Source organism: Macadamia integrifolia, chromosome 14 (assembly GCF_013358625.1).
Source record: "Macadamia integrifolia cultivar HAES 741 chromosome 14, SCU_Mint_v3, whole genome shotgun sequence".
NCBI lineage: Eukaryota > Viridiplantae > Streptophyta > Magnoliopsida > Proteales > Proteaceae > Macadamia > Macadamia integrifolia.
The window spans coordinates 12,814,584-12,829,133 of record NC_056570.1 but is presented as its reverse complement, the minus strand read 5'-3'; the positions used below and the strand labels follow the sequence as shown (position 1 = coordinate 12,829,133).

Sequence of the window (14,550 nt, the reverse complement as noted above, 5' to 3'; positions counted from 1 at the left end):
CAGAATTTCATATAAACCAGTAAATGGAGATCAGTAACTCAGCTGTAAATAAGCATCTGATCGAAGGTCAGATATATGTAGGGGAATAACTGTTCAGAATTTAAACCAGATCTAACAGTTTGATCTGATTATAGGTGGTAATAACCTATTAGAGTTTGGATACCTAGAGACTCCAAAAAAACAACCACAACTGATTTGTCAGATCCAACTCAGTAAATAGAATGTTTCTAGAATTACAATCAGATTAACCACATCAGTAACTGAATTCAGACTGAAATAATAGAAAAGTTTTCTGGTTCCCAGAAATGAAAATAGAAACCAAAACAGCAGCAGATATCTCAGAACAATGCAGTAACCATTAGCAAGAGACTGATTAGAACAGCAAGCCAAGAAAGTTATATCACAGGGCAGGAAATCCAGAATAGAGGAGAAATTCAAAATCAACAAATTAAGAGCTCGGATCTGCTCACAACCGTAGTTTGAAATCTCGGTCGAAATTACCGAGATTGCGCAAATATTTTGGTTTCAGCGAAGGTTGTAATCAAACTAGGTGTGAAATGAAGGATTTCAACTGAGTTTGGGTACAAAAAGTACATATAAAAGAACTATTTTGGTTGAAATTTTGGTTTAGACTTGGTTTCGATTCAGTTTCAAGTGGTTTTTCCCGTTAAGTGGGGAAAAACTCCAAAAAATCCCAGAGTTGGTATTTTTTTTTTTTTGTTGGTAGATTAAAGTGTTGGGGACTACTGCAGCACATGTTTTATAACGACAGCATCTGTGCATGATTTGTGTAAGATTCAACTAAAAGGTGTAGCCTTTTTCTTCAAAGGTTTCGAGCCTTCCCGATACTCTATATGGTACTAAGATAGAGTTGAAAGAACAGTTTTGCAGACTTGACTACTTATAACACATACATACTTGTACTTGTAACACTTTGACATTGTGTAATATTAAATGGTTTTTCTTCATTCCTAATGCCTATTTTAGTTGTTTTCATTGAATTTTGTGTGTTTTAATACTAAATTATGTATAGAATAGGCTATATTTGAGACAGTATATAGTAGGGTATGGGCTACATTACATCATTACCAACCTAGGATGCAAAACCAAATACAATTTTGGATGTGATTTTTTACAATCTAAAAGGTTCCAGTATGTTTAGAAATTCCTATTTGGGGTTTCTGGAGTTCTGAATGAAAATTTAGCCATTTGACCACCGAAATGCTCAAACAAAATGGCCAGCCAAAACATGCATAGTTTTGGTCGACACCAAAATCTCAATATAGAGCCTGATGAGAGGAAAACGTCCCCCAATATGTAATAAATCCAAGTGACAGATGGGGCTCGGAAGACACAAACCAGAATGGAAAAGCTTTGGTAAGAATTGCAGCAGTAATGGTGGCTCTTAGAATGACCGCGAGCCCCTCTTGACCAGAACCATATTGTGATTGAACTTTGTTAAATGGAATAATGATGTGTCAATGAGACACATGCCAACTTTATTTATAATATGGAGGAGAACAATCTAGAATGGTACAAGTCCAAAATTCCCTTATAAGACAATTCTACCCTTCTACCCATTTACAACTCTCCCCCTCAAGTTAGTGCATAGATATTTTATATGCCCAAATTGCAAATAATAGGATGAAATATCTTACTACTAAGACCCTTAGTAAACATATCAGCCAGTTGTTCACTACTAGGAATAAAAGGAAAACTGAGAAGACCCGCATCCAACTTCTCTTCTATGAAGTGACAATTAGTCTCCGAGTGCTTTGTCCTATCATGCTGGATGGGGTTGTGAGCAATGTTGAAGGCAGATTTGCTGTTTCAAAATAACTTCATAGGAAGAGCAATGAGGATAGCCAAATCGGTGAGAAGACCTTGAAGCCATAGAAGCTCATAAATGCCATTGGCCATAGCACAAAACTCTACTTCAGCACTAGAACAAGCAACTGTCTACTTCTTACTTTTCTAAGTAACAAGGTTACCACCAACAATTGTACCATAACCAGTGGTAGACTTGCGGTCATCAGTTAAACCTACCCAATTAACATTTGTAAAGGCCTTGACTCGAAGGTGATCATGAGGAGAAAAGAGGATTCCACGTCTGGGGATAGATTTTCAGTAATGGAAAATGGGCAACATGACTTCCATGTGAGATGAGTACAACTCGTGCATGTATTAGCTAACCAAGCTGACGGCATATGCTATGTCAGGGCATGCATAAGAAAGAAAAATCACTCATGACTAATCTTTGATATCTTCTTTTGTCTACAGGATCTCCGTCCTTGCTAAACAGGTGACTATTAGCATCAATAGTAGTATCTATCAGCTTGCTCCCTAACATACCCGTCTCAAAGAGAAGATCAAGCACATACTTTCTCTAAGACAGATGGATTCTACGAGAAGATCTAGCAACTTCAAAGCCAAGGAAATAATGAAACTGTCCAACATCTGTAATATCGAATTCCTTACTCATATATCTCTTGTGGCAACAATATCATCTACATAGACAATCAAAAGAGCAATCTTTCCGCCAGACTGCTTGATGAATAGTGTGTGGTCAGCATTGCTTTGAGAGTAGCCTGTGGCAATCATAGCCCTGTGGAAGCACCCAAACCAAGCATGGGGAGACTGCTCCAGCACATACAACACACACTTCAGTTTGCATACCTTCCCTTTTGTTTTAGAGTGTGTAAATCCAGGAGGAATATCCATATATACCTCCTCCTTGAGTTCCCCATTAAGGAACACATTCTTCATATCTAGCTATTGGAGATTCCAACGTAAGTTGACTGCACAGGACAAAATAACACGGATGATGTTCATCTTAGGCACCGGTGTAAAATTCTACTGGTAGTTGATCCCATACGTCTGAGTGAAACCCTTGGCAACAAGGCGTGCCTTATAGCTATCCATTGTACCATCTGCATTTTGCTTGACTGTGAAGACCCACTTACAATCAACTTTATTCTTTTATGGAGGAAGACAAATAAGATCTCACATGTCATTCTTCCTTAGAGCCTGCATCTTCTCAACCATAGCTGCCTACCATTGCGATTCTGCAATAGCTTCCTGCTAGGTCTGGTGAATAGAGATAGAGGATAGGGAGGATACAAAACTATAGTAGGAGGGGGATAGTGAGTCATAAGAAATAGTTTTAGCAATGGGATGTAAAGTACAAGACGTAGTACCTTTGAGAACAACAATAGGTACATCAAGAGTCGGATCAACGTCAGAGGAGGGAAGAGAATTACCAGGATGCTAACTGTACTAATTCTAATTAAATTAGGAGTAGATAATACTTGAATTAACCCTTGATTAGGGTTAATGTTGGAGGGATACTGCTCCAAGCTCCAATTCAAATTGGACCAGCTGGTTTAGTTAAGCTCCCAGCTCAGTAGGGATTTGCATATTAATCACTCTTAAAGGAACTTAAACTAAAAAAGGATTTTTCTTTGATTTTCTCCTCCCTTTTATTCTGCCTCATTTATGAAGTCAGCCTGCTATTTATAGGCAGGCTGGGTAATAGGGGCAATTAGGGCATAGCAAAGAAAAGAATCTTTGCCCTACCAAGACAAACTCTAATTTGGCTGGTTCTGGGGGTCAACTTCCAAGGGCCACCACCCTCCAATCGTTAGTCGGAATTGGGCATTTAATATGTCTCTAGAAAGCCCGTTCCGAGCAGTTTCCAATAATGGAAGGCATGGGTGTGGTCTCAACTAGGATTTTTTTCAGAATTGTCTGGCAAGTCAGGGATGCTGTACCATCCTCCAATTGTTCGTCGGAATTGGGCATTTATTATGTCTCTAGAAAGCCCGTTTTGAGCACTTTCCAATAATGCAAGGCGTGGGTGTGGTCTCAACTAGGATTTTTTTCAGAATTGTTTGGCAAGTTAGGGATGCTGTTCGTACAAAAAAGTAGGGAATCGGGGGTTGATTCGCGCCATTCTCGCACCAGTATAAAATGTTTGGACCAGGACAGTAGAAATACTAATCTGCAGCCTTAAAGTCTGAATATAAAATATTTTTTCCATTAAATCTTACAGGGGCATTTTCATCATTTTTTGTCCAAGAGTGATTGATCGAGTACATAATCTCCTCTTGTTATCATCTCCACCGGAGGGGGGTGGTGATGACAAAAATTAGGTGTCTACACTGACCTTCAAGGCACTGTTCATGACACTGTACATGGTAGCAGATCATGCACCAGATCCGATTTACACGACTGCACTATCAATCCCTTGTTTCTGATTGTAACTAGCAAGGGAACACAACAATCACACTAGCAGAAATAACCATTGCTGCATACACCACAAGCCTTAGACTGAAAAGAACCTGAAACCAGAATCAATTGATCAGAAAGAAGAAGAAAAGCTGCTGATTAATATTGCTCTACCATTTTACTAGGTCAGAACAATATTCAACAGTAATTAGGACCAAAGAAGAGAAATAAAGAAGGAATAAAAAAGAAAAAGGGGTGGGGGGAAGAGTGCAGATCGATAGGGTTTAGAATGCCGTAATTAACTGCTAAATCATGATTTATATGATAAAAAATTAGTAATTACATGTAGCACCCCTGACTTATGACTATATGCACATAAGGCCCTGTCAATATATATTTCTTAACATGTCCATTGCAGTCAAGTGCTTGTAGTTTGAATTATCTCCTTTTTGGATGATAGTCTTGTCAAACACAAGCTAATCATTGCTTTTGGTATTTTTAGGATCAAACTCTTAGAAAACAACGAATTCCTTCTTAATCTATTGTCATATTCGTACTGCAAAATATTGGAAACAATAATTTTATTTATTTATTTATTTTTTTAATTACAATTTTCTGCAGCAAGTTTGGGGACATATTTGATGAGGAGTTCTTTATATCTGCACTGAGAAATCATGTGAAAGTGATCAAGGAGGTCCCAAAAGATATACTTCAGCGGTTTGACAACAATATAAGCAATATTGTCAATTTGAGAGTTAAAGCATGGTCTAGTCCAACATACTATCTGCAAAAGGTCCTTCCAAAGCTGTTGCAGATGGGGTATTACATTCATTCCTTTATTCATATCATTTTTCCTTGATTCGGTCATCTTTTAACAAAACGACACTGGAAGTCATTATAACCAGTCCTTAACAGCTGGTATCGTGCTTTTATTTGAACTTTTCTGACAATTATTTGTCCTTTTTATTTTTTTGGTTATTTAAAAATCAACTGCCTTTAATGACAGATTTAACACCGTAGGGCCTTAAATGTCATCCAAATATTTATTATCATATTGGGGTTCTTTAAGAGATTTGTTCTTTGAAGTGTGACTACAAATGAACCATAACTTAGTCATCTCAAATGTCAAGTTTGACTGTTTGAGTGCTAAAGCTACATCCTTTATTTGGAACCCTTCGTTTGGTTTAGTGTTTTTTTGGTTCCTTCCATTATTTTATTTCTATTTTCTCTTCTCGGATGACTACTTGTAGCAGATCTGAAGATGATATAGGGAAGAACAGAGAAAAGAAAGAAAGAAAAGAGAAGAGAAAGAAGAGAGAAGAAAAGGATCGACGAGAGAGAAAGCCCTCTCCTGTGATCAAACTTATATGTGGATATCCTATAATGACAATATACCCTCAATAGAGTACTGATCCTGTACTCCTCGCAGCAACAACAACAACAACAACTTAGCCTTTTCCCAACTAAATAGGGTTGGCTACATGGATCTGCGTAAATGGAAACATAAGGAAATTTTCCACACATGTATCTCAACATCCTCATCTTTGCTTATCTATGTTACACTTCTTGATGGTCCAACTTCCGCCTCATACATCATAGCTGGTCGTAATATAGTCATAGTAGAATTTTCCTTTAAGCTTTAAAGAAATACGTTGAACACACAACACCCTAGATGCCCCCTCCACTTTATCTGTCCTACTTTAATTCTGTGTGAAACATCAATCTTCTATATCACCTTCTTGTTTATGATTGACCCCATATATCTAAAATAGTCTCTTTTACGGTATCTCTCTCTTCTTGTTTCACCACTTCGTTATCCATCCTTTTGCGACTAAAGATACACACCATATACTCCGTCTTCGTTTTACTAATCCTATACTCCTCACAACAGGATCCAATATCTCTCTCTAACACTCCCCCTTAAGTTTGAGCATCGATATCTCCATGCCCACCTTGGAATAATAACTAAGCATGAACGGCAATTGACAACATTAGTGAAAATATCACCTAACTGATCTGAAGAACGAACATAAGGAGTAGAGATGATTTTCTTCATAACAGCATCCTGTAGAAAATGATAATCTCCTTCAATATGTTTGGTCCTCTCATGAAAAACAGGATAATTGGGAATGTAGACAACAACTTGATTATTATAGAACATCTTCATTGGTTCAGTGACTGGAAACCAAGTTCTCTTGTGAGAGTTTTACTATATCAACTCTCAGAGGTGTGAGTGATAATACGATACTCAACTTCAGCACTTGATCTTGCAATATGACCCTATTTTTTACTCATCCAAGTGACTAGGTTACACCACCCACAATGGTATAATATCCAGTAATACGCCTTATATCATCAGCAGCACTAGCCCAGTCGGAATTAGAATAGTCACCAATATTAAGATGATTATGCCATCTATAAATCGGCCTTTCTCCGCAAACACCCTTCAGATAGCATAGTTTATGGAAAACAGCCTCCCAATGAATCTCCTTCGGTGTCTTATGAACTAGACTAACAACATTTACTGAAGGAAATATCAGGATACGGGCAAGTAAATTAGCTTTCCAAAAAGATGCATATACCCTAATTTGCCAGCAAATTTAGCATTGCTTTCATCCTTTCACCACTAAGTTCAGCATTAGCATCCATAGGTGTATCAGCAGGTTTAGCTCCCAACATTCCAGTCTCTGAGAGAAGGGCAGTGATATGCTTTCTTTGAGATAAGCTGATTCCCTTTTTTACTTCTTACAACTTCAAGGAAATACTATAGCTGCTCCAAATCCTTAGTCTGAAAATGTCTTTTCAAATGGGATTTAATCTCTTCTATGCCATGAGCATCACCTAAAATAACAATTTCATCAACATCTACAATCAGCACCACTGCACCAAAATTATCTGACATTAATGTGGGGCTGCAATGAGTTGGGGAGGGGGGGGGGTGGTGGAGCTGACGGCAGGGGCCGCTGGAAGGTGATCAGACATGGAGAACCATCACGAGACTGAGACCAGAGCAATGAGCTAAGGTATATCTGATGTTAATGTCAACATCTGAAATTTCACTCTGAATTTAGGCCAGAGAAGAACTTGGCAACCTTAAAATCTGCCCTCTGCTTTTTGAGTACATCAATGTCAGCAGTAAGGGGTTGATACTGGTTTAGTTCATCCCACTTGCATTTTAAAAAACTATCATACTCACTGAGAGTTTTATCACACGGTTCCAATTTAAAAATTGCTTCATAGGTCTGATACATGAACAGCATCCCAAAATTCTATGGCAGTTTTGATAAATCATAAAGGTAGCTCTAAATGATTGTTCCATACCCAACACCTGAGCAGATGGTTATCTTTTACCCAAACCAAATAAGTGTTATTATCTTTACTAGGAGGGGGATCAGACAAAATATAAGTTTTCCCCTTTGACTCAATTAAGCCTTCGCGGCTTGTTCAGAAAATAAAAAAATTTGAAACATTTAATTTGATAGATGAAATCCAAACAGTATTTGCTTCACTAGACAGTTTCCCATCACTAATATTAGCCATTCCAATATTTCATCAATAAAGGCACTGATCAATCATTCATCCAAAAAAAAAAAGAAGGCACCTGATCAATTAATGCACTCAGCAAAATAGAGAAAAAACCACTGTCTCACTGCTGACAGAAAATAGGAGTCTCCTTCACTATTACGTTTAAACAAGAGATTGATTTCTTCAGGCACAAAAAAATAATTGTATGGATCACAAATATTTGCACTAGCCCATCTATACAGGCACCAGCATACAACAGATCACAGTACAAGTCATTCCCTTCCTGTGTTAATTTGATATAGAAGGGAAAGACAATGCACATCACAGGGACACTCTCCACTGATAAGGCCAGCAGCCAATAGACTATGGAACACACAACTATGAAGAGAAAGAAGAAATTGATTTCTGGTTCAACAGAGAGCAAAAGTAGAAATTAATTTACAAGAATCTGAAAGAAGAGAGGAATACTACCATGGACAGTACTGTTCCCTAAATCAGTGTTCTGATACCATGTAGCAGATCTGAATAATAAATAGGGAAGAGAGGAGAAAAGAAAGAAAAGAAAACAGAAAGAAGAAAAAAAGGATTGATTAAAGAGATAACCCTCTCCACTGGTATAATATATGTGGCAAAGCAACCTGTAGTTTTCTTCGCTAGCTTCTGCCTTCCTGATCTGTCCCTGTGATCCAGGGCGTTTTCTGAAAGCTCCTCCATATGACGCCATTTCGATTGGTGTTTTTCTCCACGCACCATTTGGAATGGTGTCAAACTTACCAGGATGCAGATCTGTGGTCCCTTTGTTTATTGCTCAAATGACAATAATACCTTCACTCAATAGAGTACTGATCCAGTGCTCCTCACAACAAGAACGGTACATCTCACCAACATAATTGACGTGGTTTGTTGCACATATTGATTGTTGTGAAGATTTCCCTTGTTTTGATCAGGTTTTTATATGCGTATTGCAATATTTCAGCTATTCAACAAGTGTGATCAGTTCTAATTTGTTATGTATTTTATTCTATTAATTGTAGAGAAATTTTTTGATTGCCTTCCTTTCTTTTCATTAATTTGTATTATTGTCTCATTATAACTGCTATATGACTTTAATATATTATGGTGCAGGGCAGTACGTATTGCACCCTTCTCTAATAGATTGGCTTATGCAGTTCCATCTATTATCCAGGGGATTAGATGTTTGGCTAATTATGAAGCATTAAGGTTTTCAGAACCAATAAGGACTTTGGCAGAAAGTATGGTTAACCGGATGGTTAGCAATAGCTCCATTAGTGGTGGAAAGTACATTTCTGTGCATCTCCGGTTTGAAAAGGTGCTATTTGTCTTGTCAGAATAACTGTGCTTTCTCCTGAATTTTAATTTGCACTCAGCACATTTTATCTGAATTTGGATCTTCTATTTATTGAAGGATATGGTTGCATTTTCATGCTGTACTTATGACGGTGGTGCAGAAGAGAAACATGAAATGCATATTGCCAGAGAAAAAGGTTGGAGAGGAAAATTTAATAAAACTGGTCGAATAATAAAGCCGGGTGCAATTCGGATGGATGGGAAATGCCCATTAACTCCACTAGAGGTACATATCCTTTCACTTATCTTATGAATATAAACATCAATCTTATGTTGTATTTTCATTGACCTTCAGTTGTTTAATTCAAAATACCAATTTTGAAGAGTCAAGTTCAAAATGTTCATTCCATGAGAGATCTAGAACCCATGTAAACAGAGTCCAGTTCAGTTTATCAGTGTTTTTAATGTTATGCCACTTGATTTTGTTATTTGATGCTTGAATGCCTCTATGGTAATGTTGGACACATAACCTGCCTGTTCTAGAAGATACTTTTCTTCCTTTGCGAGTGAATATTGGTCACCCTCCCGGAAAAAAGGGGGGGGGGGAGCGAACCTGGACAATGTGAACTGCTTCAAATTGTGAAGGATGATTAAAATACTGAGTGGCTGAGGTATTTGATTATCTAGAATATGCACTTGAGATGGGTATCTGTGGAAAAGAAGATTGCTACTGCTTTCTACGTTACATTAGTTTTGGGTGGATGTTGGATGTGGATATGTTTCCAAGAGTCAGGTATTCTTCATTGTTAAGAACTTAAGGATACGAAAGACATGCTAAAATAGGTCTAACAATTCTGTAGGTTACATGGAATTATTATATCTACCTTTTTAAGCAAGCAAGTTAATTGATATAATACAATATTGATATTAGATCCAACGAAGTGATTATTTCAGATATCTGGGCTCTACCTTAAATAAGGAAGGTGAGATTGATGATGATGTTTCCCATAGAATTAAAGTAGGATGGATGAAGTGGAGAGGGGCATCTAGAATGTTATGTGATCAACGTATTCCTTTAAAGCTTAAGGACAAATTCTACAGGACAGTTGTAAGACCAACTATGATGTATGATGCATGATGCGGAATGTTAGATAGTCAAGAAGCATAACATGGCAGAGATGAGGGTGTTGAGACGGATGTGCGGCAAAACTTTGAGAGATAGAGTGATGAATGACCAGGTTGAGCTGATTTGGGAGCTGCCCCAATTTAGGATAAGCTCAGAGAGTCAGTTGCAATGGTTTTGACGTGTCCAAAGGAGGCCCTTGGATGCCTCAGTGCTGAGTAGTGATCAGATTCAGATGGATGGGGTTAAAAGGGCTAGGGGCAGGCCAAAAATGACCATTGATGAGTTGGTTAGAAGAGACATGCAAAAGATAGGTCTTCACCCTAGTATGGATTCTAACAAAGCTGCCTAGAGTGCAAAGATCCGAGTTTCCAATTGTTCGTAAATGGGATGTCCTTGAGTTTTTTTTTTTTTTACATAAATCCATGTAGCCGACCCCATTTAATTGGGGTAAGGTTGATACTGTGTTTTTGTTGTGTTGAACATTTCTCTACAAGCACATCAGGGATTTAAAATTGGATCGGATTGGTTGATTTTGTCTTGGGCCAATTTTGTACAGAAACTAGGGTTAGGGGTGTTTTTATGTGATTCCTGCAATTCTTTATTGGAATATGAATATATGATGAAACAATATCAAAGTAGAAAAACCAGTAACTGAAAGAGAGAAGAGAGGAGATGAGAAAGAAGGGGCTGCTAAGAGAACAACAGCGGATACACTCTACAGCCCTCAATCGATAGATATTTATAATAAAGTAATGTGTCAACGTAGGACTTTCTTCTCAGACTAGGAAAGGAATCCTGATCAGACTACAAGTACTTGTCTTAAAATAGAAACAAAATAACCATAGTATCCTAAACTAAATAGGATACAAGAGATAGACCCACAATAGGAAACAAATCAGCTATTGTGGGTACCATAAGAGATAAACTCATGACTTCTCTAACATATGATTTTAAGACAAATATGGGAAGTTAAATAGCGTACTAGTCTGTACTTTCTTTTCAAAGCCAAAATAAATTTTAATAGAATATTCGATTCCTTTCAAATTTTGTGTTGCAGTTTCTTTTTTTCCTTAAGTCTTTTAAAGAACTTACTAACATACACTCTACCCCCTTGGAAGAAACATACCCATTTTTACAATCTTCATGTGCAAACTCAGCCCTTCTCTCTGTATTTTTAAAGTATCTATTTCCCGATCCTCATTTTCTGTAGAATATAGAATCCTTTTGCATGTAATTTTTGTTCTGCTCTTCTCAAGCCTTGCGTCTTTCTCTTCATTCTAAGTAATCCAGGGTCAGACTTAAAGGTACTTTTAAAGGCATCAATCACCTTACTCCACTCTTTTTCATTCACTTCTGTTAAACATTAAATTTCCATATCACTCATAAAAAACAAACTTAGTGCCTGTGGGAACTCCTTGCCTAATCCAATATCTCTGTGCAATCTGCAGCATGAAGATCTGGTCACCCTTGTCATAATCCAGTTTGTCCTTGTGTAATTGTGGGACAAGTTATGAGGTCCTATCATAATCTATGACTAGAAGCTCTTTACGTGTTGCAGGGATCAGAGCCCAGCAACAATTTCTAAAGCGGTGAAAATATCATACTCTTTTTTTTTTTTAATACAGGGTAAACTACAGCTGAGGTACATAATGTTTAGAAAACTATGTCTGCGATACCTCACATCTGAAATATTATGTTTGGAGTATCTCAAATTCCATAAATAGTATATTGGGTTGCCTCACATTTCATAAATGTTATGTTTGGGTTGCCTTCTCTTATCATATTTTCAACTTGGCCTATTGATGTTATGTTTGGCCAACACCTTGATTCTTCTTCATTTATGCTTCTCTTTTCTGGCCGATCTGCTGCAATGCTTGCCTGTAGTGGAGGAGAGACTGGAAAGAAAAATGAAATTGGGGGAGGGGAGAGAGATGCAGAGAGTGAGTTGGGGGAGAAACGCAGTGTGCGGGGAAGAGAGAATCAGAGTTGAGGGGAATGATTAGGGAAAGTTGGAGGAGAATAGGAAACAATGGAATTTTGTGCCAAATGAGGGGGGGCACTGTTAAAGGAGGAGAACACTGTGGTGGGGATGTGAAGAGTTTATATTTGATGAAGGTGGAGACTTTAAAGATCCTGAAACTGTTGGGGATGGGGGTGGAGATGGTGGGTTTTAACTCACTGCTTGTATAGGTGGTGAAGAACCAGTACCGGATGATGGCAAAGGGGGTGGTGAAGGATGGGAACCGACTGGTGGAGTAGATGCTGGAGGTGAGGAAAATGAAGGACTACCTAGTGGAGGGGTGCATTTGAAGTTGCGAGTAGGGGGAGAATTCTATCACTGTGTTGGTGGAGGTGGCCCCTAAAGCGAAGTAGGAGAAGCTGTTGGTGGAGATTGGGCACTTGTTGGGGCAATTTTTTATTGGGAGGAGTAGATCCAGTGGTGGAACCTGCGATTCTGCATTGCATATTGCCCATCGTCATCAATGAAATTTCCTTTATTTTTTTCCTGAAGATTCCAAAACAATCCAAAAACTCGCCAAAAACCCTTAAGAAATTTTTACGTCACATTTTCCAGTCCTAGCAGAACCTCCGATTTGCCTCTACTTTCATTGGCGGGGGAGGGGGTGGGAGAGAATCAAACTGGTGATGCTGCAGGGATCTTGTGGCCAATCATGACGGGTTAAGGCAGCATTGTGGTTAGCTAAATGGAGGGTTGTGGTGGACTGCGAGCCGGGTTGAGGGAAGTAGAGTGCGGAAGCTCGTGGGGGAGATAGAGAAACAGTGGTCAGGGGTGCAGGCGAGAGGAAAGGTCACGGGGTGCAGGAGGGAGCAGAGGATGGGGGCATGTAGGACGCAGCCGGCCATCAGGGGAGACATCATGGGAGGCCCGATTGGCACCCTGCTTCTTGGAGGCCATGGCAGCAGCTGAATATGTCTGTCTCTGATTGAAAGACCATATTCGTACTATCGTTGCCAGTGGTGGTGGTAGTGGTACGGGAAAAATTGGAAATAGGAATAAGGTGTTCTCCAGGCATAATTCAAATGTGAGATACCCTAGGCGTAATTTCTTTTATCGTTAGGTAGCCTAGGCATATTTGACCCTTTTTACAAGTAGCAAGATATTATTTATAGAAAATCAGAATATAACCTGGTCAAAAGATCAGCCAAAGAAACCCCCCAGCCAATCACAATGGAATAGAATTCCCAAAACAGATCGAGATCTAACAACCCCTTACTAACTCTTCTGCAACCTCATTAGCAATTCTAGGCTGCCAGGAGAATTGTGCACTGATTTTAGTAGCTAGTTGACGAATAGGCCTTATTATGTGATTGCAACGCCAAAGTTCACCCGTCAACTGTCATCAATTTCATAAAAATAGAAGAATATCCATCCACTATAAGCTTGAGACCGACCACCCTTAATAACTGATCTCCCAGTCTTGAGTGCCATCAACTCTGCTGTGGTTGAATCTCCTTCCCCTATAGGCTCTGAGAATATAGCAACCACACCTCTATCCGATAGTCTAACTACTCATCTATGATCTATATGAAAGTCCAGGGTTCCCAAGAGAACAACTATCTATATTTCAGCCAGGGCACTTCCATCAGAAAGGGGCTGCCAATCAAATATGCTCTTTGATCCTTCTTTCCACTGTAAAAGAGCATAGGAGAGTAGTCTCTAAAGAGTTGTTGTTCTTGTAAATCTTTAAACATCTCGCCAGCAATCGCAAGGTGCGCTACTCTAATTTTGATTTTGTCAATTGCCTCCCAACATCTGATTGCTTGTTTTAGGAAAGCCTGCTGTTCCTTTCCTCCCAATGCATCGAAAGGATGTAATAGGACACCTTGCAAGAGAAATTTCTCTTTCCTTAAGAGAAAAATTCCATAATTGATTGATCTTTTAGACATCTTCTGGAAATAGCCAAAAATTCTTAAACATAGTCAAAAAAATTAAACTAAACCTGCTTGGCAAGAGCAACACTAGAATAAATGATCAGCAGTTTTACAATTTCACAAACACATCGGACAAACTCGAGGAAACAGGAACCTTACTCTTGTTTTGTACAACCTAAATCTACCTATGCTTTTCTTCCATCCTGGAAGCTTCATGGGTGACTTCCCTGGCCCTCTACTTTCTCCATAAAATTCCACCATTTCAAGCATAAAAAATTGTGTTGGAAAATTTAACTACATTGTCAATTAGAATGGGGATAATTGTATTTATTTCTACTTAGACTTGATTACTTCAGCCTCAGATGGATAACTGTGATTCTCATCTTCTTCCTATAATACCATTCTATTGTTTATTTGGGTGGAGAGGATTTATTAGCTTCAATTGGGTGGGGTGGGGGGGGGGGGGGGGG

At 38.6% G+C, this 14,550-nt stretch overlaps 1 protein-coding gene across 3 annotated transcripts in view; it reads left to right on the top strand.

The window, feature by feature from the left end:
* The window catches only part of LOC122061673 (O-fucosyltransferase 9-like), a 32,304-nt gene that overhangs the window by 13,922 nt on the left and 3,832 nt on the right, over window positions 1-14,550 (top strand). For all 3 annotated transcript variants that reach the window (XM_042625087.1, XM_042625090.1, XM_042625089.1), the window contains exons 5-7: window positions 4,849-5,046; window positions 8,878-9,082; window positions 9,179-9,346. In XM_042625087.1, the coding sequence (XP_042481021.1) occupies window positions 4,849-5,046; window positions 8,878-9,082; window positions 9,179-9,346 (571 nt within the window). The remainder of the gene's footprint in view (window positions 1-4,848; window positions 5,047-8,877; window positions 9,083-9,178; window positions 9,347-14,550) is intronic.